The sequence below is a fragment of the Pygocentrus nattereri genome, chromosome 15 (genome assembly GCF_015220715.1).
Source record: "Pygocentrus nattereri isolate fPygNat1 chromosome 15, fPygNat1.pri, whole genome shotgun sequence".
Classification (NCBI taxonomy): domain Eukaryota; kingdom Metazoa; phylum Chordata; class Actinopteri; order Characiformes; family Serrasalmidae; genus Pygocentrus; species Pygocentrus nattereri.
The window spans coordinates 33,474,788-33,502,117 of record NC_051225.1 but is presented as its reverse complement, the minus strand read 5'-3'; the positions used below and the strand labels follow the sequence as shown (position 1 = coordinate 33,502,117).

Here is a 27,330-nt window from a genome sequence, read left to right as displayed (position 1 = left end):
TGTTGTTTGTGAATTATGTCTGGTGCGGTAGGTGTTGTGTTTTTGGATTTAAGTTAATGGGTTTTTTTTTATCTCACCACTGGGTGGGACACAGCAAAACCCACTGCTCCGCCTGTCGTTGTTTAAAGCTGTGGTACATTTTTGGGGAACCTCAATATTTGTATTGTGTGAATCATCCCTTTATCCAGTATTATATAATTTGATAACATATGTACAATTTACCATTTAATAAAACAAATTATTACTTTTTTGTTTTGTGTTTTGCTTTTACTGGTTTTAATAATGTATTTCAGTGCATTTTGCTGCATGGTGTTCAGCACTTTTCCCTAAATGTGCTGCCACTTCTAGGACACATCTCGAATGCTCTGACGCATTGTTCACACTGCCTGTGTGAATGCTCTGACCTATTGACTTGCCAGCCGATATGAAAAGCAAGAAGTTCCACATTGCCATACAGAACTAGCATGTAATAATAGTAAAACGCTCAGTGACTTTAACATGGCACTGTCCTAGGATGCCATGATTTGTACTATACTGCTAGATCTACCCCAGTCAACTGTAAGTAATTTATGAAACAGATACTTATAAAAGCACAGGTTGGCTAGTATCATCACACAACTGATACATTGGTCAGGCCCTGATAAAGGCAGTAGGGAAAAGTGTATGCATCACCCATAGTTTTTCCTTTGTGCTTTGGCCACTCCAGCTCTAATTTGGTGTTTTCCTCAGTTAGGTTATCTTTACCAAGACCAGCTTAAACAGGAAGAGATGCTAATTATGCCTGTCAAAACAGGAAAAGACCCTCATTATGCTAAAACAAAAACAAATAGCCAATCACAGGCCTGTACTTTATGATTGCCCTTATCTCTGGATTTGTCCTTTCCTGCAGATCTTTGTGTTGACTGTGTGGTACTGGGAATTCTACATGTTACCTCTGTTCCTGATCATCCTGCTCATGTGGAACTATATACAGATCGCCTTTGAGAGGGTCAGCCAAGATCAGGTAAGTGCTAGATAAACACTGTACCATAGCTTAGCCCCATAGCCATCAGATGTCTGAAATGATTTCACTCTTTTATATGTTTTACAGCACATTTAACTGGTCAGTGCCATTTTTATCAAACCTGGCCTTTCTGGTTCTCATTATCATCACAGTGATCACGTACTTCATCCCACTGCGCTATGTTATCTTGATATGGGGTAAGATGGACAGAAGCAGAAGTGTTTATAACGCTGACCACTCTTGGCTGTTTAAGCAATGGGGAGAGAGGGAGTGTGTTATCACAGAATAACATTACAGCTGTGATTTGCTCGCAGGCACAAGCTGAAGGTGATACGGAATAGCACGCAACTGTTTAGTCTTTTTGCGAAGTAGAGTTACAGTAGTCCACTCTACTGGAAAATAAGTCAGGGATGAGCTTCCATAGATCTTTTTCAGACAACAAACCCTTGACTGCACCTATATTTCTGAGATGACCGAAGGCTGTTTTGGTGAATGTGAATTGAACATATTGGAGGGAAAAAATATAAAAGAGAGCCTAAAAATTACATTGTGTATTATTTATTTATTTTCCCCCAAATTAACCAGAAATGTGCACTAAAATGTGCAGAACATTGCCATATTTTAGTGTGTTCTCTGTAGAGGTTGTGTTCACTTATTGTCACTGAAAAGAAAACATCATTTGACAAGGGTGTTCAAACTCAGGGCTATATAATTTGAAAGTCAGACAGCCCTCTAGTGGACATTCTTGAATGCTGCATTTTGTTGATGTTTGCGAGTCTGGCAAAAAAATATACAAAGACGTTCTACTTGTTTGCCTTGCTTTGTTTCACCACTTTCTGGCCCAGAGAGAGCACTGAAGAATCTGTACAGTTATCAACATACACAATCTAAAACGGTCAGGTGTTTTTGGACCACTGCAGTGTTAATGATGTTTCACGTTTAAGAATCCAATTTAGCCTAGGCTTAATCTGGATCTGGGAAAACAGCCCAAAACATTTTCAGCATGTTTATAGCTGTCATATTTGTAGGACTGAAGTAATGTGTGGATAACTGCAGTGACCTCAGTTGTCTCACATTTGATGTTACTTCAGTCTAGCTGCAGCTAGTTTTGATAGCTTTTAGAGCTTAAAGGTGACGAAGGATTAAACTAAGCTGACTGTTTTATTAGTTTTTTTTTTGTTTTTTGTTTTTTTTTGAGACTGGCAAAATATTTTAGTAGATGTTCACTTATTTTACTCGTTCCTTTCAGGACAGCATGGATCTTGGGGATGAAGACGATGAAGAAGACAAGGTAGGCTAAATTCCCTCTCACATTTAGTTTGGATTTAACAGTTTTACAACAATAAGTGCTTCTTTTTTTGGGGATAGGAGTCAGAGAGAAAAGGCTTAATAGAGAAAATCCACATGGTCCAGGATATTGTCATTACTGTCCAGAATCTACTGGAGGAACTCGCCTGCTTTGCTGAGAGAATAAAAAAGTAAGTGCTTTTTGTTTATAAGAATGATTTCTCACAATTATAATTCTTTTCATGTCATGTTGGTTTTAAACAAGTGTACTGCAGTGTACTGTTTACACTTTGGCATTAAAGCTGAAATGATTTCACTCTTTTATATGTTTTACAGCACATTTAACTGGTCAGTGCCATTTTTATCAAACCTGGCCTTTCTGGTTCTCATTATCATCACAGTGATCACGTACTTCATCCCACTGCGCTATGTTATCTTGATATGGGGTAAGATGGACAGAAGCAAGAGTTTCTCAAATGCTATTGACAGTTGTAGTGAATTTATCACAAAGTAATGCTCATTTCAGTGTTCAGTCACCTATTTTTAGTTGGTGCTTTTTATTTCATGTACTATTTGTATTATTTATGTTAAAATTTGAAATGAGGTCAAGGAAAAGTACTAATGGTTGTAACTTACAGCCACTCGTTGTCTCCCCCTGCTGGACAAGACCATGTGTTGCATTGATCATATAAGTTTATCTGCATTTCTTCTAGGTATAAATAAATTCACAAAGAAACTCCGGAAGCCATACGCCATTGACAACAACGAAGTAATGGACTTCCTCTCCAGGGTGCCTTCAGATGTCCAGAAGGTAAGGCCTTCAGCATTTTTGCGCGTTTTCTTTCTGTGAAATGCAGTATGACGGAGGGTCTCTGAGCTAGCAGAGCGTTTTCTATTAATGATAGGTAGGGTGGTGGGAGGAGGAGGTAAAACACGATGTTATGAGTTACTTTTTTCCCTGCGTACTGGTATAAGTCAGTATAATCAAAAATCAGAAGACATTAAAGAGAGGGAAAAGGTCATTGCATTTTGATCAAACATTATAAGAAACAATAGTTTAAATACTTAATATCTTTTAAATGATATATGATACGAAAAGATGACATGAAATAACAAGGTTTTGAATGTAGGTTGACAAATTAGGAACTTTATATAGACATTCATTGTTTAATAAATATGCAAATAAATGTCAATCATTTTCTTAATAACTCAGACCTGCAGTGTACCTATTAGGTAATCTCTCATTTCCACTCTTCTGGAACAGCTTTCCACAACATTTAGGAGTGTGTTTGTAGGTATTTGTTCCCATTCTGTCAAAAGACAATTTGTGAAGTCAGACACTGATGTTGGGCAAGATGACCTGGCTTGCAATCAGTGTTTCAGTTCAGGAGGTAGAGGTCAGGTCTCTGTGCAGGCCACTGGATTTGCTCCACTCCAAACTAGTCAAACCATGTCTTTACAGACCTCAATTTATGCACAGGGGCACAGTCATGCTGGAACAGGAAGGGGTCTTCCCCAAGACCACAAAGTTGGAAACATATACTTGTCTTTGTAGAATTAACATCACCCTGCACAGGAACTAAGAGGCCCGAACACTGTAAAACAGCCCCAGCCCATTATCCCTCCTCTTCCAAACTTTACTGCACTATGCATTCTGTTAGGTAGTGTTCTCCTAGCATCCACTAAATCATTTATCTGTCGGACTATGAGATACTGAAGGAGGGGTGTCCACATACTTTTGGCCATCTAGTGAACATGACAGTTTTGTGTTTAAAAATGTTGTTAGTTATTTCTTTCTATTTGTTCATAGTAAATGTTCATTCTGTGATTTTTTTTTTTTCTTTTTTATAGCTTATTTTTTAAGCTCTTTTTTTCTTTTCGTTCTTTTAACTCCTCCTGTAGATGCAGTACTACGAGATGAAGCACAGCCACATGCACAACCATGTGAGGAGAAAGAGAACAGTCTAGTAGATCCAGAGTCACATCTCACCAACTGAGACCTTTCTAACACTGACACTAAGCATCTCCTTGATGTTCACTGCTAATTTCGTTTTATTCAAACTCTGAAACTTGAATTCCAGAAGCGTTTATTTAATGGTTTCACTGATTTAAAATAATTTCTCAACATTGCACATCATTTTAAATGACTTGAATTCAGTCAAACTGATCTCCCCTGTGGTTTATGCGTATTGCCATTGTTACTGATGAGTTAAAACCAAAGAAACTACTGCCACCTTACCAAGAAGGAGAGATGAGGTTATAACACTCCAGGCAATCTGTTCTGACTTCAGTGAACTGTTGGCTGATAAAAAGCTTCTTAAATGCAGGCAATAATATTTCTCACTATAAGATTGAGACGTTTGAGGATACTATAGGATTATTCAACCTATTCAAAGACATTTTTACTTTTATTTTAACTATTGTAACTATTTTTATGTACTGGCAGATTATCTAGGTACAGTGAACTGCCAGTGCAGTATACACTTGTTATATGTGAAAATGTCCAGAAACAGGTTAAGTAACCTTAGAAAATTATCACACAGTTATAATGAGACATAAGATATATTGTTAAGATGCTTCCGCTTGAAATTATATTTACATTTACATTTATGGCATTTGGCTGACGCTCTTATCCAGAGCGACTTACAATTTCATTATTGTTACACTGGGAGGCCAAGGCGGTGTTAGGAGTCTTGCCCAAGGACCCTTGTTGGTATAGTGTAGGGTGCTTACCCAGGTGAGGATTGAACCCCAGTCTACAGTGTAGAAGGCAGAGGTGTTAACCACTACACTATACCAACCATTATGGTTTTTACAGTATATATAGTCAGTTGCCCGTACAGGCTTTCAGTTTTGTTCAGTGGGTAAATATTCAAACCATAGCCCAGAATTTATATCAAAGGGAAGCCACTTCTGAACTACTGATTTCTGTGTGCTATAAAGAGTGCAATAATGTTATAACTGAAGTCTTCTATTGGAATAGTGTAATGCATATAAAGACTGTGGATTTAAGGTGAGCCTTAGTGGTGGTGTGTATAAAAGATAAAGTAAATTAAGAGCTTTTAGTTTCAGAATATTTGTGTGCAAATATATTTTTATACTTTTAAACCTTTTAATAATCCATAAGATTTTAAGGATTTTCACCCCCCCACCTCCCACCCCTCGACCCGCACAGCACAAACCCGGTTGTGTATATAGAAACGTACGTGCCTTCTGTTTATGCTGTATTATTGTATATAAAACAAAATTCAAACTACACTTTCATTACTGAATGCTTCTGCTTGTGCTATTATAGCGTTCTCTGTGAGATGGAGTACAGTGACGGTTACATTCCTCGTTTACCATTTATTTTATTTTTCAAATTTGATTCAACTCCATTCGTGAATGTACAACTAATATGATATCCCGTTTTCCCGAGACATGTTTTACGGCACAGCAGTCTTGTGCTGATCTTTTGCACAGAGAAATTACTGCAGTCATGCAGTTCATTAAATGGACCAAATACTGTACAGTGGAAAATGTTCTGATCAGCAAACTCAATAAACAAGACAGACTGTCAGACTTTCATTGATGTGTTTATTTACAGTTTTCTGACTGAAACTTGCTGAAATACGACTGGAGCCAGACTTTTTATAGAAATGTACACATTAATGTACTAAATAGCTCACACCTCAAAACCTGACACCGCATATTCAATACTCAGGGTTCTCACATCTGTTTAATCCACTTAATAAATTAGCAAGTCATATAAACCAAAGTTTATAAGGAAGTTGTCTGTGATTAAAACTACATTTATTCATTTTCTGCCACCTCTTTTTATTCAATGCTTACAGTTTAGCTTGATTTCATCCTCAAGTGCCTGCTCTGCTTATTTCTTTGCATTATCTGATAAAAAAGCAGCTTTCATGCCTTGCATTGCTATCTTGTTGTAGCTGAAATTAAATAAATCTACAGACTGATGATGTGGGGCTACTGAAAAAAGCTGGTGTTTGTAAAGCCTTGCAACATATAAAAAAAAAAAACATTGTTGACTTAATAACGTGACACGTTGACCTGCATTATTTTGACCAAAATATGACTTTTGCTGGATTGTACACCCACAGAAACACTGATGTGGGCCTGTGAATGGTCAGGATGCTCACAGCACACTAATAAAAACATTGATTAATGGGCTCCTTGTATTTTCTGCTAAATCAGTATTGAAATAGTTAATATTGTGATGGCAGTGAGCATCATAAAGCATTACCCCACCTCGCCATAGCCCAAGATGTGGAAAGAAATGAACTCTTAGAGAGAGAGAACAGAGATCGAGAGACCTTGTAATGTTCCCAGCCCAGTCTAATATGGCTCTTCTAATTGCAGGCGCTGATAAATTGCTGCTCTTTATGCTGAGCTCATTATTTACATCATTCAGGGGCTTTAGGGCCCTGTTTAGATTGAGTCAAGTTCAGTTATGCTGGGGTCACTGATGCTGTGGGTATGAAGATGATTTTCATGAGGATAGATAAGCAGCAATATTGTCAATATTACATATTACATGCTGTCAGTACTACTAGGCTTTCAAATCTCACACATTACAAAAATGTATGGCTGCAAACTCACTTAAACCCATATTCGTGCAGATTATATGAAATGTGTTTTTGGGAACAAAACAGTATAGAAGTATAGAAGAATGCTCTGCAACATTCATTCATTCATTCGTTCATTCAGCCTTTATTTAAACTCAGAAACTCTTTACAATATAGGCGAGTGTAAAACATAGCACAAATAAGAAATGGTAATGATTAAGTCGAATAATAAAACAACCAAATTAGTAAAATAATAAAATCCTAAAAAGAAACACAAAGTCTAAATGCATCAACTTAAACATGAATACATCGTAGTAAAATATGATGAAATTAAACATTTATAGTGCCCTAAGTTTAAAAATGAGGTAAGCATTATATTGTTCTGCTTATTTATTCCAGGTGCTCAGTAAGCAAAAAGATGTACGAATGAACTGGTGATACAAGTGATAAGTGTCTAAATGGATGATGTTTTGATGTCCACATATATTTGGCAATGTAGTGTAAATACATATTAAAGACCTTAAGAGCCATCAGAGGAGAGCTACTGAGTAAAGCAAGACACTAGAGATCATCTAGACAGAAGCAGTTATGAAAGATGCCTTTTATATTTCAATTGTATTTTTTACGGTCCTCCTTCCTGTCTTATAGCACTGACTGCCAAAGACAGTCTTACAGCATGTGCAGGGTTGTCATTTAGGAGAGAGCCTTGTGTCCTCCAGGTTCCTCATCATCACTGCATTGGTTTCTCATCTTCACAGCCTGGAAGCCACCGTTCCACTTTGGCCACCGATGCACTGATCTCTTTCTCTCCCGTCTCAGAAAACCTGTCTGTAGAAATGGCAGATTCACTTGCACCTGTGTCTGCTTATCGTATTCTTTGAAATGTATTTATTACATGTATTCATACATAACTTACCATCAGCTAGGTTGGCATTAAGAGTTGCACCCAGCTTCTCCGTCACTATTGCCTCTTGTCTGCTCCACTCTCTCTCCACGAGGGATAGAAGATGCTGCTGTGTTTGGGCAGAGGGGTAAAAATTACATGAGTGAAATGACCTCCAAATCCCAGTTCATGAGCAAAGATCACTCTTTTAATAAAGATCTGGTCACAAGGTATCCTCTAAGAAATGCTGAAGATCAGATATGCTAAGAAGAATTTTTGTTAGCTAACTCAGGAGCGCTAAGAATTTGGCTTGGATTTTTAGGTGCAATCTGATTGTTGCTTGATGCCCCCACCCAGGGAGGAGAAAGGGGAGGGGGTGTAATCTCTAGAGCACTGAGAAATCAGATAAGGAGCAGGTACAACACGAAGTAGAGGAAAGAAGAAAAAATGAAGGACAAAAAATTTTACTACCTAAACAGTATAAAGCATTTATAACAGAAAAATCATAAAATAGATCATTTTTATAGAGCTGGCTCTGAAACCACACCTTAATGTTGAGCACCTGTGTGCTGTCCTCCTCATATTCAGGCCCAAATGTTTCAGGGGTATCAATGGATTCATCCTCTACACAAACTGCAAATCAAACACATTCCATTTCAGCACTGAACTGAAAGCGACAAAAACCCAAAACTGAAAACATCCATGCTTAGAGTCCTAACTTACACATAGGAGGGGGTGTTTTGCTTCGGTCGCTTTTCATTGCTCTTGCTTCCTCCCACGATTTTTTAAAATGTTGTCTAAACTCCTTAATTCTTCTGTTCCATTCCTTCTTAAACAAGTTCAAGAAGTCCTCAAGCTGAACTTCCTCAGAAGTATCAAGGAGTAGCTCAGCCTTCATTTCAGTTAACTCTGTAACATCAGGACGAAACAAGCAGTTTCCAGCCACCATTTGATCAATCTTCTCCAACAGCTCAGCGACCTGAGCATCATCACCCCTTTTTGTATTGTCAAAGACATGATATCTGTTTCCACATTTGTCTATCAGCCACTGCAGGGCCTCGCCTTCACTCTCAATGTGCTGCTCGATCAGTGCATCACCAAGTAAATCACCCCACGTGAAAAGCACAATGGTGTGTTTCCATATTTGTTCACCGAAGATGGCCATGTTTTCTTCAATGATCTTCTTCTGTTCTTCCTTAAAGGACGTGTCTGCAGGAAGCACCAGGAGCACACCGTGCGGGAACTTCTTACAATTTAACAACTCTTTAAGGACTGCAGCTTGTACCCACTGTGGGTTGAACTTGGATGAGAAGTATTTCCACCAACCAGGCGTGTCCAACACAGCAATCTGTCTTCCAGCCACATTTCCAGACCTTCTAAGACACTTTGTTGTTTGCTCCGCTGTCATAAGCGCTTCTTGCTTCAGTATGGTGTTTCCTGCTGAGCTCTTCCCAGACATCACCCAACCCAAGAGGACCATTCTTACCTCTTCAAGATCACGTAGGTAAACTTAGATTCAAATGGATTGATATGGGGGGAAAAGGAAAACTTAATTTAGTGACATGACATTACAACATGACATTCCAAATATGAAACCAAATAGCTTTTCAGAGAAATGCTGACAGTTTATCTGAACTGTGATGAAACATACCTTTATCTTTAATCAAGGACCTTTCTTCCTGTACCTTGGTTTGCCTTGCAGCTGCTCTTCTCTGAACGTCTTCCCACTTTCTCTCAAGTCCTTGTAGCACCTCCAGATCAACCTCAAAACTTCTGCCACAATTTTGCCTGATTTTGTCAAATAGTGTTGAAACCTGAGTCCTGTTGCCTGTGTTAATATTATCAAAAACATGATATCTGTTTCCACATTTCTCCAAAAGCTTCTTTAGGGTTTTTTCCTCACTTTGTATATGTTTCTCAATGCTTGTGTTTCTCAGTGAATCGCCCGCTGTGAAGAGCACTATGGTATGTGCCCAGACTCTCTCACTCAAAAGCTCCATGTGTTGCACTAGTGTTTCCATGTACTTTTCCTTGATTAACAAATCGGCCTGAATGACCAGGAGAAAGGCGTGAGGCCCTGGTGGACACAGAGATACACTACGCATTATTGCTTGTTTGGAAAGCTCTGGTGAATCTCTTATACTGCAGTCTTTCCACCAGCCAGGTGTTTCAACCAGCGTGATTTTCCCTCCATTAACATATCCCTCTTTCTTCACACACTGACCACTAACTGACCCAGCCACATCCGGTCCTAATATGGTGTTGATCACTGAAGTCTTTCCAGCCTTGTGCCATCCCACAATTACTGCACTGAGCTCTGTACCTGCGATTGCAAGAGATCAAAACAGATGCCATTATGGGTGAAAATATTTTTGGTTGTGTTTAATGAAGTTGTGTAGAGTTTTATGTAGTGAAACCAAGGCCTTTCAAGGTTTACAGAAATTCTCATAATTAGAAAATTGTCCTTAGAACCACATACTGTATCTAGGACAAGAACCTTAATTCTTAAGCTGTCATTCAGTGGATACAGCGCTGATCCCCTTACATATACTTATATCATGTGCACCTGCATTACTATGTATATATTATGTAGCCCATGTGTTGCTGTGTAATCATCAATCCTCTATCCTGTCTGTCAGTGGAAAGGGACCACCATAGAACCCTTGCTGACCAGATATTATTTGTGAACTGAAAGCGTTGATAAACTGTCCAGCAACAGGTAATAAATGTATCACTCTAAAAAGTGCAGCTTAACGTAGGTGTTTCTGATAAAACGGCTAAATAAGTGTACATACAAAGCGAGTGTACCTAATAAACTGGCAACTACTGTTCATTTTCCAAAGGACAGTAATGCCTGTGAAGAACACAGTTTAATCAAACTAAAACAGAATAAATGACAGACAAATGTTGACAAATTTAAAATGTTGACACATTGAAAAATGTCCAAATAATTTGTCTGACCGTGGCCATGCATGCAGAGTACAGCAAACGGCTATTTTTAATTAGATATCTGATATTAAACTGAAAACAAGCGAAACTCACCATTACTGCTATCTTCTTGTATTTGTGACATTTTCTCTGTTGTATTCTTGACGAATATCTTCTAGGATAAAACACTTCTGAAGGGCGTTCGAGTGGTGGTGTGGTGGCTGTTTCTGTTGGACTGTTCACAAGAGATATCAGATGATCTATAAATGCAGTGTCCTGACGCAACTGGACAAACGAGATTTCCCAGATGTGAAACAAAAAGTACCGGTCAAAACACTGCGTAGTTCCTTGAACCTTGTTAACTGAATTGCTTATGTTCAGAAGGCAAATGCTGCCTATTCAGAGGAAAGGTTTGCAGGCTATTTTCCTCAACAAAACATTTTTTCCATTATTACAGTTTTTATAGAAAGACTATGAGAAAGTAAGTAAATCCAGAGAAATGAAAGCTCAACAACACAAGCCCACTTTTTATTGTTGGTGTATTCACATTTGAAAACACAATACAACCCCATTTCAAAAAAGCTGGAATGCTGTACAAAATGTACATAAAAACAAAATTCAATGATGTGCAAATCATTTCAACTCTATATTTCATTGAAAATGCTACAAAAACAACAAATATTAAAACTGAGAAATGTTGTTTTTTGAAAAATATTTGCCCATTTTGAATTTGATGCCAACAACACGTTCCAAAAAAGTTGTGATGGGGTCAACTGTGTTTCACCTCTTCCTTTAAAAACACTCTGTAAACGTTTGGGAACTGAGGAGGCCAATTGCTGTAGTTCTGGAAGTGAATGTTTTTCCATTCTTACTTGATATACAATTTCAGTTCAGGGTCTGCTTTGTCATATTTTTCATTTCATTATGTGTCAAATGTTCTCAGTGGGTGACAGGCCTGGACCGCAGGCAGGTCAGTTTAGCACCTGGACTCTTTTAATACAGTGCCATGCTGTTGTAACACATGCAGAATGTGATTTAACGTGTCTTGCTGAGATAAACAAGGCCTTCCCCGAGAAAATCATCTTTAGATGACAGCATCTGTTGCCAAAACATGTTTATATCGTTCAGCATTAATGGTGCCTTCACAGATGTGCCAGTCACTCTTGCCATGTGCACTAATGCCCCCCCTAAACCATCCTGAATACTGGCTTTAGAACTGTGCACTGATTACAAGCTGAGTGGTCTTTGGCCCGGAGGATACAGTGTCCATGATTTCCAAAAAGAATTTCAAATGTTGATTCATCAGATCACAGAACACTTTTCCACTTCCTCTCAGTCTGCTGTTAATGAGCTCGGGCCCAGAGAAAGTGGCAGTGTTTCTGGATCCTGTTTATATTTGGTTTCTTCTTTGTGTTTTAGAGCCTTAACTTGCATTTGTCGATGCAGCGTCCAACTGTTTTCACAGACAGAGGTTTTCAGAAGTGTTTCTGAGCTCATGCAGTGAAACCAAACCAAGAACCACTCAGAAACCTTTTGTTAAGAGTGTAAGCCAGGCTCAGGCTGTCAACCAGTGGATAAAGAGATGATCTATGCTAACAGCCTTTTCTATACCTACTGTGCAGGCACAGTGCTGCCCATTTTTTGCTGTACAATCAGCATCTTTTTATTTTGTTGTTCTGGTTTAAACATTCACCTTTTGGGTGAAAAAGGAGCTACAGTTCTTTTTCTTATAGAGAACCTATGAATAGCCATTTTGCAAATAACAGATTATTTTTAAGCATGTTTTCTGGAGAACTGGCACACTGCATTTATCTGAAACATGTGTATGAATATGAAACCAAGAAAACCCATAGAAACCAAATGTCCTAATGGTTTAACAGGTAACCATGGTCGGATTTTATGGTTTCCCAGTGGGATCTATAGGTTATCTAAGGAAACTAGTGGTCTTTATTGGAAACCATTAAGCCAATTCCAATAGACACTGTAGTCCTGCGTCATTCTGTAGTCCTTGTTATGCCCATATACTCCAGGTCTAAGCTCCATTTCTAAGCTCCATTTCTCTACAGCCCAGCCAGAGTGAATGGGGTTTTCAAAAAAAAAAATCAAACCCTCTGTTAAATAGAAACTTTTAGAACATGATGTTTTCTTCTGTGTACATTTTCTCTTGAATACCACTGGATCCTCTGAATTATGAGGTCGTTAAAGAGCTATTATACTACAATTACTACATGCAAGCTAAAGCTACTGCGCGTCAATTTCACGTTAATAAGCTTCGTGAAATTATGGCGGGCTGTAGCGGTGCTCTGACGAGTTGTGCTGCCTTATCAAAATGTTCTACCATAGCGCATATTTACAGGTACACCCATAAAAAAAAAGTTTGTCTGTCCTTAATGAAGTGTTGAAGCTGATTAGATTTCTGCTAACCTGCTCAGCAGCCTCTAGTGAGGCAAATTGAAAATATTAAGTGTAAGCCAGTTAATAGGAGTCTGTTGGCAGTAGGGGGATTTACCCTGTCATTAGGGGCAGTTGTGGGCTGGAGGTTAGGGAACTGGCCCTGTGACCGGAAGGTTGCCGTTTCAATCCCCAGGGCCGACAGCACATGACTGAGGTGTCGGGCGCCATGGATAGAGCTGCCCACCGTTTGATTCAGTACAATAAACAATTCTCTCATGTTATACTAATCTATACTTATTAGTTAGGTTGAAACTGATTGTTTGTTTACATAATTTAATATTATTTGTTATTTTTTCCAAACCTTTTAATTTGGCTAGTGCTAAATATGCACTTCATTTTACTACTAAACATGGGGTTGGGGTAATATGTGAATCTTTAGTCTTCTGCAGTATCGCACCTAGATATATTTGTATGTACTTCCACATTTACAGAGCACTTTCTTGGTAAAGTTGTGGGTTCAACACTAAATGGCTAAAACCTGCCAAACTAGAACCTGCATACTTAAACAATTCCAAAATAACAGCACATCTATTGCTGTAAGAGCTATGAATAAAAAATAAAAAAAAACAGACTGACTGGTTTTTGAAGGTTTATTGTAATGCAGTCATGTAAAAACTGACAAACAAGAAAGCCATTCTACATTAGGGATATTATATATATATATAACAAAGGGTTTTTATGTTTTACTTATCACATACAAAAATACACTTACCACTATATGTTCGGACAGTTTGTTATGGGATAGACTGGTTAAGATTGTAATTTATACACATGCTACTGAATAAAGGATTTCCCACTACTGTGGCAGCAGCCTCCTCCCACCACCTCTACAATGACTGTAGAGGTGGCAGGTGCTACCACAGCAGTGACAAATACACTAAACAGTAGCATGTGTGCAAATGACCAGTATATTACACACCAAACTATCTGAAAACATGGTGGGAAGTGTAAAATACCAACCGTGACCTGTAGGCCAAAACAAAGAAAACCTATTTGCCAACACTGTCAAATGACCATGACTGTAAACGCCAATATACCCTTATTTTACACAAGACAGTGGTATCAGCTGTGTGCACTTTTCCTTTCAACTCCCTACCCAAAGAGAACCTGCTGAACGAATTGAAGGTTGTGTTTACCATGCACCTTGGGTAGTTTGTGTACAGGTATGGTCATTTGACAGTGTTGGTGCTACTCTATTCACAGAACAAAGTAGCATAAAGTGCATATAAATAAAGTCACTGCCTTCCACAACAGAAACTCCGGCAACGGCACTTTGTAAAAACAACTTTTTCAAAACTTTTTTTTTCAATTGTTCACACACCAAATGTAACATCACTTTTTTCAACAGCCTTTGTACCTTAAGAGTTCTGAAATGGTTGTTCATGACACTTAAAACAGAATTTAAAATAAAAATTACAAATAAAAAAGATAGTTAGAAAAAATACAGCTACTCACCACAAAAGGCCCATAATGATTAATTCAATAATGAAATTAACCAAATCGCCATACCCAATAACATCTTCCAAGGTCAAGCTGGGCATTTTACATCTACCACTATATGTTTGGACAGTTTGTTATGGGACAGACTGGTTAAGATTGTAATTTACACACATGCTACTGAATAAAGGATTTCCCACTACTGTGGCAGCAGCCTCCTCCCACCACCTCTACAATGACTGTAGAGGTGGCAGGTGCTACCACAGCAGTGACAAATACTCTAAACAGTAGCATGTGTGCAAATCTCAATCTTGACCAGTATATTACACACCAAACTATCTGAAAACATGGTGGGAAGTGTAAAATACCAACCTGAAGTAAATCGTTTCTGCCAGCCTGTGAAGGATGTCATGCTTCAACTCTTTTGAGACCTTAAGGTATGTTCCCTCCTTGAGAAGTCAAATTCCCCTGACGGAGTCTGTACTCGACATCTACGGAGAATTTTGGAATTAAGAAGTCACCGGGCCATGGCTTCCTTGCTTCTGTCGACGAAGTGGAGAGCAGCTCGGTATCTGCTGTAGATACAGTGTCATTCAGATTTTCATATAAGCTTGATGGAAGGGAGACCAAATGGACATCGGCTTCAGTTAGGATGACTCTCATGGTGGTTGATGATGCCATCTGCGGAGAAAAAAAGACATTCAGCAGTGAATAAAATGCCTCACTGTTACCATTAATTTACCCTGTACATTGTAAGGTGAAAGAGGGAAAGGGTCATTCAGATCTCTAAGCTCAAGAACGCAAAATGTTGGACTGTCTGGACTGCAAAGTTCATATGACCGAAGCTGTTCAGAGTACCAAGCTGTCATGACCTTGCAAATGAACAGAACGTCTGTGTTCACAGCAATTATCTGAGTGATCTGCTTAAATTCAGGAAGGCCTGAACATGAGCCAGCTGAAAGCACACTGTCTATGTTGTAATCTATTCCATCAATACAGATGGAGGATGCCGTAAGAACAGCTGAAGTATTGGGGACTTTTTTTCAAAGTGCATTCTGGATGCTCTCTGGTAAAGAGGTAACCAACAAAGATGTTACTTTGGCCATCTCAAATTCTGGCTTGTAAAACGAACTGCAGTCTAGTTGGTAGCTGACAGCTTTTTGGTGTCTTACAGCAAGAGTCATAGGAACATTTTTAAAGTTCTGAGCATCCCGAACAACGTTTTTGAAGAACTTGTGCTTTCCTTCCAATCTCATTGTCCACACTTCACACAGTGGGCCATACAGCTTTATAAGTTCAGAATAATGTTGGATATAGTGGTGTTTGGGTGTTTCCCAAGCATCATTTCCCTCAGGAATGCAATGGCCAATAAGGAGAGGAAGGAGTCTGATTAGGCACCAGTTTTCATGGCCATTTCCTCCTGTCGTCCCTTTCTTATCAAAGCCCTTCACAATAGGCTGTGGTCGATCAGTTTTGTCTGTGCAAGCATAAGGAAATGTTTTGATGGCCTCATTGATCACCTCTGTAATGCACTTCTTTGCCACCAAGTCTGCAATACAAAGAGACAGCTCTATGGGAACTATGCCCTTCAAAGTGTCATGCAAAGGGTCAGGGGGATAACCTCCAATTGCATGGAAAAAGCTCTCAAACGTGCAGCCCTTAAACGGACACTGAACTTTCTGGTTGTCTCGAAGATGTCTACTACGAAGGTGGGTGAAATACGTGGCATCAGTGCATGGTTCAAGAAACTTGCATAACAAACAGCGCAACTTGACTGCACGTGGTGCAGGTTGCAGAGAGTGGGTTTCAATATGGAACCGAGACATGTGAGTGCTGAGAGTGCCAAAAGACCGGAACGTGCACAAACCGTCCTGGTGAGGGCAAGGAAAGGGTTCATTTCTAGAGTAACCTCCATGCTTTATCCTGTAATGTTTTCAAATCTGCCCCCTTTTGTCACAATTGAACTCGCAGTATTTACACTTCCAAATCATATTTTCTGTCCTCTGTCCACAAATAGGTCGCCATTGAACCCGTGCACGTGCTCACATTCCTAGCAACTAGCAGCTTAGCTGAAAGTCCGCCTCTACTTGCTGAATGGCCTAAAACTAATGTGTATATTGTGGTGTTTTGTGTCTGGAAGTGGGTTTAGTTAGTGTGGGTAGGTAGTGATTGTGAGAGTGATGTGTATGGCTAGTGGTGATCTCCCTGGGGTTCTTGCTTCTTGCTTATGTGCCTTTCAGTCCAGGTGTTTAATAAAAAGTACTTCTTGTGGTGGAATCATGGTGTGCCTTGGATCTTACTCTGTGAAGATGCTACACTGGTGTTAGAAGTGGGATACCACTCCCAACGAGCATGCACACATGATCTTCCTGGAACAGTCAACAGCCTGGCCATGCCTCACGAGCTTCTGGTGGCCAGTAGCAGGTTCCTTTTAATGGTCATCTGTGAGAAATGGTGACAAATGATGCTTCCACAAAGAGTGAGCAGCAAGAGAGTCAAAGCCTGGCAAAAGGCCATGATGATGGATACAGCACTGTAAGTCATGGTGAGACTTGATAGCAGAGCCAGGGCAAGAAGGCCTGATGACAGGGCTGGTGCAGGGAAGCCTAGAGGCTAGGTCAGTACAGTAAGGCTCAATGCCCCGTGGCGTTGTGCTGCCCAGTACTGTACAAAACTGTAGATTTTGCATATACTTAAACTAAATGCAGCCTTAACATGCAGACTTTTTTTTCCAACACAGCCTTTCACACAAATAATAAGAAAGAGTGCGCGTTTGTAATGTTATAAATATCCCACTGACTCAACGCTCATGTACAGTTACATAGCAGAGCTGCTAACCTGAAATCTGGCATTGGCCAGAGTTGGTGAGTGGAGTGAAAAGCAGAGCTGCAGAGTTGTCTGTGTTGTCTGTGCCAGGGAAGTATCTGTGTAATCACGTGGCCGGAATGAAATGAAATGAAAATTAAATGTGTTAAAAATGTGTAAACTTCAAATGCCAATGTGTTTGCGTACCCCAAACTTCATTAGGTGTACCCGTGTGATTATTTTTGCCACAGTTTGGGAACTGCTGGTTTAGATATAAACAGTTATTTGGAGTGGTTTCATATGAAAGAAACTTGCCGACTCAGAGTCATAGGAACCAAACACCGAAAGTGTTTAATGGCAAACATTGTATCTCCATTTTGACTGTTCTTATGTATTTTTAGTATAATTTGAAAACATCAGCTGTCTTTTACATTGTGTGAAAGTTTCATGATAAGTAGACCAATAGAACAAAAAGCTTAATTTTTATCCCTTACGTTTTTAACCACATTAAATAATATTCAGTTCACATAGCATTCCCAAATAAACCCAAAAACATATAAGAAAAGAAGGTATTAGATTACCATGATCATTTCAGTATGAGTTATATTTTTAATAGGTACAAGGTTACAATACAAAGTTTAAGCATACATAAGCATACAACAAAGCATTGGCTGTCAAAAAGAGTGTCTACTAGCTAGCATACCAATACACAGAAGACAAATCCATTGGTCAGAAAATGGCCTAGTTCTGTGAGGATATGTCCTCTAGATCCTCATACGCATCACTGATTCTGCATGGGTCTTCCCCAATTTCACAGCCTGGAATCCACCAAAGCACTTTGGCCATCGATGCATGGATCTCATCTTCATCCACTTCAGAAGAGACCTCTGTAGAGATTGTATTTACTAGCATTTTTACATTCCTTAGCATCTGTATCTGCTTATTGCATGTTTCAAACTTTATAATAATGTTATTTATTACTTGTATTTAAACTGTGACTCACCGATGGCTTTAAGAAGAGTTGCACGCAGTTTCTCCATCACCATTGCCTCTTGTCTGCTCCACTCTCTCTCCAGAAGTGACAGGAGCTGTTCTGTGAGGTTATCACTGACCTATGTTTGGGTAGGAATGAGATGAAGCACAGAAATCACATTAATGAAGTCGTGATCTTTAGTACCCAATTGACTGGATGACCCTTAAAAGAAAGTTCAGAGTAGACATGCATGCTAAAAAGGATTTTTTGATGAATCAGAAGCACTGAGAATTCAGCTTGGGTTTTTATGGTGGAATTTTCTTGTGTCTTGATGCCCAGACCCTGTTTTAACCAACAAGGATTAACATATGGGGAGCAGATCCAGAGGAAATAGGGACTAGCAGTTTATGCTGCTGTTTAATTTTCAGGAAAATAAAGATTAGGCATATTACTCTGGTCTAATTCAGTTGACACTGGCTTCCTGTTAAGTTTTGCATTGACATTGACAATTACAGCCCTTAATGGTCAAGCTTTGTCATTTTTCATTTATCTGTTGAGGCATTATAGCCTGTCCAGACCATTTTGCCCTATAGAGGCTTGATGCAAACCTCTAAAATCACAACAGATCAGTTGATGGAAAATGCTTTCCTTATAAAGCTCATGTTACAGAGAATATTAGTAAAGCTAGTCTTATGGATTGTATGTATTTTTAACATTAACAAATTTGTCATGGGCATTTTCAACCTGATTAGCTAAAACAGTAGCATTTTAAACTTTATATAGCCTCTTTAAGCAAATTGTAGTGGTCCAATTTGAATATGTCTTTTGACTAAAACATTGTTTTCTCAGTAAGTTGAATGTTCTGTGAAGTTTGTCCAAAAGCCTCCAAACAGTTACAAACAGTCTAAGCATTTTAATTGAAATAAATAACTAAGCTTAGCATTATGAAGATGCAAGGAGTAGAGGTCGTAAAGGTGGATGACTTCAAATATCTTGGGTCAACCATCCAGAGCAATGGACAGTGTAGAAAAGAGGTGAAGAAGAGGGTGCAGGCAGGATGGAGTGGGTGGAGATGGGTGTCAGGGCTGATGTGTGACAGAAGGATAGCAGCAAGAGTGAAAGGGAAGGTTTACAAGACAGTAGTGCGTCCTGCTATGATGTATGGTTTGGAGACTGTGGCTCTGTCTAAAAGACAGGAGGCTGAGCTGGAGGTGGCGGAGATGAAGATGCTGAGATTTTTGTTGGGAGTGACAAGGCTGGACAAGATTAGAAATGAGCAGATCAGAGGGACAGTGAAGGTGGAGCAGTTTGGAGATAAAGCCAGAGAGGCCAGGTTGAGATGGTTTGGACATGTGTTGAGGAGGAATAGGGGATATATTGGTCAAAGAATGTTGGATATGGAGCTGCCAGGTAGAAGGAGAAGAGGTAGACCTCAGAGAAGGTTTATGGATGTAGTGAAGGTGGACATGAAGATGGTTGGCGTATCACATCTATATATTGTTGGAAATCCAGTTCCAAAATCTTGTGCATTAACATGTAGTTTTTTTCCTGCAGCTATAACGGCTTTTACTCTTTTGTGAAGGCTCTGCAAAAGGTTTTTGAGTGTGTTATTAGAAATGAGAAATTATTACACATTCTGTCAAAAGAGCAATGTGATGTCAGACACTGATGTTAGACAAGAATGCCTGGCTAACAGTTGGCATTCTAAATCATCTCAATGTTATTCATTGAGCTTGAGTTTAGGGCACAGTGCAGGCCACTGGAGTTACTCCAAACCAAAATTGTCAAATCAAGTGTTTATCAACCTTTCTTTGTGCACAGGGACACATTCAACACAGTTTAGAGGCCTTACCTGCCTTCCTCAAACTGTTGTCTATGAAGATTGCATGGTTATGTGCTATGTCATACACCTGTTATCAGTGGGTGTGGCTGAAACATCTGAACCCAATAATTAGGAGGGGTGTCCACATACTTTTTATCATATAGTGTATTTGGTAGAATACCAAACCCCTGTGTCTTTATACCTTGGAAGCATAGCCATGGTCTTTCTTTTTTTTCTTTGGTGGGATATCCATCTCACATACAGGCCGACATGCTTGGATAGTATCAGCAGATACATCCTTTTCAGTAACTGCAAATGAAACATATTTATATTACTGCAAATGAAACAAATGAAAACCCAAAACTGAGAAAAAAATATATGTATGTATGTATAATTAACTTACATGTAGGAGGAGGTGACCTGCTTTGGTTACTTTTCATGAGCAATGCCCCTGTAGCTTCTGCCAGTAATTTTTCAACATTTTCTCTAAACTCCTTAGTTCTTCTGTTCCATTCCTCCTTAAGCACGTTCAAGAAGTCCTCAAGCTGAACTTCCTCAGAAGTATCAAGCAGTAGCTCAGCCTTCATTTCAGTTAACTCTGTAACATCAGGACGAAACAAGCAGTTTCCAGCCACCATTTCATCAATCTTCTCCAACAGCTCAGCGACCTGAGCATCATCACCCCTTTTTGTATTGTCAAAAACATGATATCTGTTTCCACATTTGTCTATCAGCCACTGCAGGGCCTCGCCTTCACTCTCAATGTACTGCTCGATCAGTGCATCACCAAGAAAATCACCCCACGTGAAAAGCACAATGGTGTGTTTCCATATTTGTTCACCGAAGATGGCCATGTTTTCTTCAATGATCTTCTTCTGTTCTTCCTTAAAGGATGTGTCTGCAGGAAGCACCAGCAGCATGGCATGGGGGAATTTCTTATATTGTGAGACACCCTTAAGGACTGTGGCTTGGACCGTTTCATTGAATTTGGATGAGAAGTATTTCCACCAACCAGGGGTGTCCAATACAGTTATCTTTCTTCCAGCTACGTCTCGAGAACTTCTTACACACTTTGTTGTTCGCTCCTCTGTCTCAAACCCTTTCCGATTCAGTATGGTGTTTCCTGCTGAGCTCTTCCCAGACATCACCCAACCCAAGAGGACCATTCTTACCTTTTCAAGATCTTGTATCTCAGCTTAGAGTCAAATGGATTCATATGAGGGCAAAAGAGAACTTAATTTAGTACATGACATTACAAACTATGAAACCAAACAGCTCTTCAGAGAAATATGAACAGTTCATCTGGACTGTAAATAAACCTACCTTTTGTTTTAATCAAGCACCTTTCATCCCGTACCTTGGTTTGCCTTGCAGCTGCTCTTCTCTGAATTTTCTCCCACTTTCCCTGAATTTCTTGTAGCCCCTCCAGATCAACCTCAAAATATCTGCCACAGTTTTGTCTTATGCCATTCTGTACTTTCTCAAATAACTCCTCGACTTGGGTCCTGTTGCCTGTGTTAATATTATCAAAAACATGATATCTGTTTCCACATTTCTCCAAAAGCTTCTTTAGGGTTTTTTCCTCACTTTGTATATGTTTCTCAATGCTTGTGTTTCTCAGTGAATCGCCTGCTGTGAAGAGCACTATGGTATGTGCCCAGACTCTCTCACTCAAAAGCTCCATGCGCTGCACTAGTGGTTCCATGTACTTTTCCTTGATTAACAAATCGGCCTGAATGACCAGGAGAAAGGCGTGAGGCCCTGGTGGGCACAGAGATACACTACGCATTATTGCTTGTTTGGAAAGCTCTGGTGAATCTCTTATACTGCAGTCTTTCCACCAGCCAGGTGTGTCAACCAGCGTGATTTTCCTTCCATTAACATATCCCTCTTTCTTCACACACTGACCACTAACTGACCCAGCCACATCCGGTCCTAATATGGTGTTGATCACTGAAGTCTTTCCAGCCTTGTGCCATCCCATAATAACTGCCCTCAGCTCTGTACCTGCGATTGCAAGAGATCAAAACAGATGCCATTATGGGTGAAAATATTTTTGGTTGTGTTTAATGAAGTTGTGTAGAGTTTTATGTATTGAAACCAAGGCCTTTCAAGGTTTACAGAAATTCTCATAATTAGAAAATTGTCCTTAGAACCACATACTGTATCTAGGACAAGAACCTTAATTTTTAAGCTGTCATTCAGTGGATACAGCGCTGATCCCCTTACATATACTTATATCATGTGCACCTGCATTACTATGTATATATTATGTAGCCCATGTGTTGCTGTGTAATCATCAATCCTCTATCCTGTCTGTCAGTGGAAAGGGACCACCATAGAACCCTTGCTGACCAGATATTATTTGTGAACTGAAAGCGTTGATAAACTGTCCAGCAACAGGTAATAAATGTATCACTCTAAAAAGTGCAGCTTAACGTAGGTGTTTCTGATAAAACGGCTAAATAAGTGTACATACAAAGCGAGTGTACCTAATAAACTGGCAACTACTGTTCATTTTCCAAAGGACAGTAATGCCTGTGAAGAACACAGTTTAATCAAACTAAAACAGAATAAATGACAGACAAATGTTGACAAATTTAAAATGTTGACACATTGAAAAATGTCCAAATAATTTGTCTGACCGTGGCCATGCATGCAGAGTACAGCAAACGGCTATTTTTAATTAGATATCTGATATTAAACTGAAAACAAGCGAAACTCACCATTACTGCTATCTTCTTGTATTTGTGACATTTTCTCTGTTGTATTCTTGACGAGTATCTTCTAGGATAAAACACTTCTGAAGGGCGTTCGAGTGGTGGTGTGGTGGCTGTTTCTGTTGGACTGTTCACAAGAGATATCAGATGATCTATAAATGCAGTGTCCTGACGCAACTGGACAAACGAGATTTACCAGCCTTGAAATGAAAAGTACCGGTCAAAACACTGCGTAGTTCCTTGAACCTTGTTAACTGAATTGCTTATGTTCAGAAGGCAAAGGCTGCCTATTCAGAGGAAAGGTTTGCAGGCTATTTTCCTCAACAAAACATTTTTTCCATTATTACAGTTTTTATAGAAAGACTATGAGAAAGTAAGTAAATCCAGAGAAATGAAAGCTCAACAACACAAGCCCACTTTTTATTGTTGGTGTATTCACATTTGAAAACACAATACAACCCCATTTCAAAAAAGCTGGAATGCTGTACAAAATGTACATAAAAACAAAATTCAATAATGTGCAAATCATTTCAACTCTATATTTCATTTAAAATGCTACAAAAACAACAAATCAAATATTAAAACTGAGAAATGTTGTTTTTTGAAAAATATTTGCCCATTTTGAATTTGATGCCAACAACACGTTCCAAAAAAATTGTGATGGGGCAAGTTTACCACTGTGTTTCACCTCTTCCTTTAAAAACACTCTGTAAACGTTTGGGAACTGAGGAGGCCAATTGCTGTAGTTCTGGAAGTGAATGTTTTTCCATTCTTACTTGATATACAATTTCAGTTCAGGGTCTGCTTTGTCATATTTTTCATTTCATTATGTGTCAAATGTTCTCAGTGGGTGACAGGCCTGGACCGCAGGCAGGTCAGTTTAGCACCTGGACTCTTTTAATACAGTGCCATGCTGTTGTAACACATGCAGAATGTGATTTAACGTGTCTTGCTGAGATAAACAAGGCCTTCCCCGAGAAAATCATCTTTAGATGACAGCATCTGTTGCCAAAACATGTTTATATCGTTCAGCATTAATGGTGCCTTCACAGATGTGCCAGTCACTCTTGCCATGTGCACTAATGCCCCCCCTAAACCATCCTGAATACTGGCTTTAGAACTGTGCACTGATTACAAGCTGAGTGGTCTTTGGCCCGGAGGATACAGTGTCCATGATTTCCAAAAAGAATTTCAAATGTTGATTCATCAGATCACAGAACACTTTTCCACTTCCTCTCAGTCTGCTGTTAATGAGCTCGGGCCCAGAGAAAGTGGCAGTGTTTCTGGATCCTGTTTATATTTGGTTTCTTCTTTGTGTTTTAGAGCCTTAACTTGCATTTGTCGATGCAGCGTCCAACTGTTTTCACAGACAGAGGTTTTCAGAAGTGTTTCTGAGCTCATGCAGTGAAACCAAACCAAGAACCACTCAGAAACCTTTTGTTAAGAGTGTAAGCCAGGCTCAGGCTGTCAACCAGTGGATAAAGAGATGATCTATGCTAACAGCCTTTTCTATACCTACTACCTACTGTGCAGGCACAGTGCTGCCCATTTTTTGCTGTACAATCAGCATCTTTTTATTTTGTTGTTCTGGTTTAAACATTCACCTTTTGGGTGAAAAAGGAGCTACAGTTCTTTTTCTTGAAGAGAACCTATGAATAGCCATTTTGCAGGATCAGAAATAACAGAGATTATTTTTAAGCATGTTTTCTGGAGAACTGGCACACTGCATTTATCTGAAACGTGTATGAATATGAAACCAAACCAAAAAGTCTGGACAGAATAACATCCTAACATGACGGAAATGTGAGAATGAATACAAATGTAAATAATCTTTTTTTTATTGTGATACTTGAGCCGTGCTAAAAGAAAACCCATAGAGACCAAATGTCTCCTAATGGTTTAACAGGTAACTAAGGTCGGATTTGATGGTTTCCCAGTGGAATCTATAGGTTTTCTAAGGAAACTAGTGGTCTTTATTGGAAACCATTAAGCCAATTCCAATAGACACTGTAGTCCTGCGTCATTCTGTAGTCCTCGTTATGCCCATATACTCCAGGTCTAAGCTCCATTTCTCTACAGCCAGAGTAAATGGGGTTTTCAAAAAAAAATCAAACCCTCTGTTAAATAGAAACTTTTAGAACCTGCTATGTTTCTTCTGTGTGTGTAACCCGCATTTCATCTGGTGTTTACAAAATTCACATTAAAGACTTCCCAGTTAGCGAAGGGTTAACTTTTGCCTGACCTACGTGCTGCACCACCGATCTCAACCAGTCGAGCTTAATTGATTTACAGCTGACTTGTCCCATCTACTGCTTTGTGCAGCCCATCGGGAAACTCCCCCCTCCTCCTTTTTATTATTTTCGTTATTTTTGATATTTGTTCTATATTGGACATCTGCATTTGACTTGCTGCTAAACAGAAAGGGGGATAGACATAAACCAGAGTAAAGAAGCTAATTAAAGAGAAGATTCTATTTAAACCTAATAGGTATAAATTAAACTAAATGAAGTAAGTGAAAAAGCGCATAAATCTTAACCAATATTAATTTAACCAAGCTAAATACTTTCAAGAGTCAACTTAAACTAGGGGACATAAGTGGAAAAAATGGTATATTTTCATTTCACTGTTATTTTCTTTACTTTCTGCAACTCTGTATACCTACCTTCATCCCACAGTAAAGTGTCCACTCCTTTTGAAACTTTACCACAGTCTCCTGTGTATGCTGTTACACACCGCACCTCCTCACCGAACCTGGAGATACTGGTCCATAGCCTTATTGCACCTTTACCAATTGCAGCCTATCACTAGTGTTGCAGTTTCTGGCAACCAGCTATATTACTGAAGGTATAGCAGCTGCTACTCTAGGTGGTAACTGCAGCAATTGGGTGCTACATGTACATTTTCTCTTGAATACCACTGGATCCTCTGAATTATGAGGTCGTTAAAGAGCTATAATACTAAAATTACTACATGCAAGCTAAAGCTACTGCGCATCAATTTCACGTCACTAAGCTACGTGAATTATGGCGGGCTGTGGCGGTGCTCTGACGAGTTGTGCTGCCTTATCAAAATGTTCTACCGAAGCGCATATTTACAGGTACACCCATAAAAAAATCTCTAGATAGGATATTTTGAAAAAGTATCTAAAACTCAAAAATTTATCAAAAAAATACTACAAGCGTTCGTGACAGTGTCCATGGAAAAAGCGATGTTTATGCTAATTTTCTTAAGATTTTTTTAACTTGCTAAGGTACTGCTCATTGTGGTATGTAAGCTCCAAGCTAAGGTTAGCTCAGCATTATTAGGTATTCATGTCAGCTTCAGTTTAAGTAAAGCCTTTTAAGTTTGTAACAGTTTTTAGACACTTTTCCACTTCGCGTCAGTCCATCTCAGATGAGCTCGGGCCCAGAGAAGCCAGCGGTGTTTCTGGGTGTTGTTGATATATGGCTTTCACTTTGCATGGCAGAGTTTTAACTTGCAGTTGTAGATGGAGCGACGAACTGCGTTCACTGACAGTGGTTTTCTGAAGTGTTCCTGAGCCCATGTGGGAATATCCATTACAGAATGATGTCGGTTTTTAATGCAGGGCCGCCTGAGGGATCGAAGGTCACAGGCACTCAATGTTGGTTTTCTGCCTTGCCGCTTACTTGCAGAGATTTCTCCAGTCTGAATCTTTTGATGATATTATGGAGTGTAGATGATGAAATCCCTAAATTCCTTGCAGTTGCACGTTGAGAAACGTTGTTCTTAAACTGTTGGACTATTTGCACATGCAGTTGTTCACAAAGTGGAGAACCTCGCCCCATCCTTGCTTGTGAAAAGCTGAGCCTTTCAGGGATGCTCCCTTTTAACCCAATTAAGCTGTTCACCTGTGGAATGTTCCAAACAAGTGTTTTTTGAGCATTCCTCAACTTTCCCAGTCTTTTGTTGCCCCTGTCCCAACTATATAATAATAAAGTTTATCTGTTTGAACATTAAATATCTTGTCTTTGTAGTGTATTCAATTGAATATAGGTTGAAAAGGATTTGCAAATCATTGTATTCTGTTTTACACAATGTCCCAACTTCACTGGAGTTAGGATTGTAGCATGTCCAGTTGACCTAACTGCATGTCTTTGGGCTGTGGGAGGAAACCAGAGAACCCAGAGGAAACCCACACAGACACGGGGAGAACAGGCAAACTCCACACAGAGAGGAATCGAAACCAGGCCCCCCTTGTTGTGAGGCGACATTGCCACCCACTGCGCCACCGCGTCACCGTGCCGCCCCAGCATATGTCAGCTACCAGAAAATATTAAAAAGTGACAGAATCAAACTGCACTTTTGCAACTTCGAGGTCTTACAAGAATGATGATTTTTCTCTACAACCATCCCCATCTTTGATGAAAGAAGGTGTTTCTGATCAGGTCTTGAGTCTCCCCAGTACAAGTCACTGACTCAAGCTGCTGAA

At 39.4% G+C, this 27,330-nt stretch overlaps 3 protein-coding genes across 6 annotated transcripts in view; 1 reads left to right on the top strand and 2 right to left on the bottom strand.

Moving 5' to 3' along the window:
• Positions 1 to 5,857, top strand: part of mctp2b (multiple C2 domains, transmembrane 2b) — a 52,460-nt gene extending 46,603 nt beyond the window's left edge. For all 3 annotated transcript variants that reach the window (XM_017699508.2, XM_017699509.2, XM_017699507.2), the window contains exons 18-23: positions 890 to 1,003; positions 2,253 to 2,294; positions 2,372 to 2,481; positions 2,627 to 2,736; positions 3,004 to 3,101; positions 4,193 to 5,857. In XM_017699508.2, coding sequence (XP_017554997.1) covers positions 890 to 1,003; positions 2,253 to 2,294; positions 2,372 to 2,481; positions 2,627 to 2,736; positions 3,004 to 3,101; positions 4,193 to 4,258 — 540 coding nt within the window. In that variant the 3' untranslated portion in view covers positions 4,259 to 5,857. The remainder of the gene's footprint in view (positions 1 to 889; positions 1,004 to 2,252; positions 2,295 to 2,371; positions 2,482 to 2,626; positions 2,737 to 3,003; positions 3,102 to 4,192) is intronic.
• Positions 5,858 to 6,983: 1,126 nt separating this feature from the next.
• LOC108428466 (GTPase IMAP family member 8-like) lies at positions 6,984 to 10,899 on the bottom strand. 2 transcript variants are annotated; one of them, XM_017699492.2, is made up of 6 exons: positions 10,784 to 10,899; positions 9,393 to 10,064; positions 8,465 to 9,250; positions 8,289 to 8,374; positions 7,775 to 7,871; positions 6,984 to 7,686 (listed from the first exon to the last, which is right to left on the bottom strand). In XM_017699492.2, exons 1-6 carry the CDS (start codon positions 10,812 to 10,814, stop codon positions 7,589 to 7,591), a joined length of 1,770 nt encoding a protein of 589 aa, XP_017554981.2. In that variant the 5' UTR covers positions 10,815 to 10,899; the 3' UTR covers positions 6,984 to 7,588. The 2 variants fall into 2 exon arrangements, with proteins under 2 accessions (XP_017554981.2, XP_017554982.2); XM_017699493.2 differs by having other exon boundaries at positions 7,775 to 7,868.
• Positions 10,900 to 17,693: 6,794 nt separating this feature from the next.
• LOC108430090 (GTPase IMAP family member 8-like) lies at positions 17,694 to 22,998 on the bottom strand. Its single transcript, XM_017702267.1, has 6 exons — positions 22,887 to 22,998; positions 21,484 to 22,167; positions 20,564 to 21,355; positions 20,363 to 20,469; positions 18,369 to 18,477; positions 17,694 to 18,252 (listed from the first exon to the last, which is right to left on the bottom strand). The coding sequence occupies exons 1-6, from the start codon at positions 22,915 to 22,917 to the stop codon at positions 18,107 to 18,109; spliced, it is 1,869 nt and encodes a 622-aa protein (XP_017557756.1). The 5' UTR covers positions 22,918 to 22,998; the 3' UTR covers positions 17,694 to 18,106.
• Between the last annotated feature and the right edge of the window lie 4,332 nt (positions 22,999 to 27,330).

Bases quoted from the DNA above. Each gene is read 5' to 3' on its own strand.
- LOC108430090 (XM_017702267.1), bottom strand. From the start codon at position 22,917: ATGTCACAAATACAAGAAGATAGCAGTAATG. The intron at 20,470-20,563 runs GTAAGTTAATTA...TTTCATTTGCAG, and splicing joins CAGGTCACCTCCTCCTACAT to TTACTGAAAAGGATGTATCT. The intron at 18,253-18,368 runs GTGAGTCACAGT...CAATCTCTACAG, and splicing joins AACTCTTCTTAAAGCCATCG to AGGTCTCTTCTGAAGTGGAT.
- LOC108428466 (XM_017699492.2), bottom strand. From the start codon at position 10,814: ATGTCACAAATACAAGAAGATAGCAGTAATG. The intron at 9,251-9,392 runs GTATGTTTCATC...TTTGAATCTAAG, and splicing joins GTCCTTGATTAAAGATAAAG to TTTACCTACGTGATCTTGAA. The intron at 8,375-8,464 runs GTAAGTTAGGAC...TTTGATTTGCAG, and splicing joins CAAAACACCCCCTCCTATGT to TTTGTGTAGAGGATGAATCC.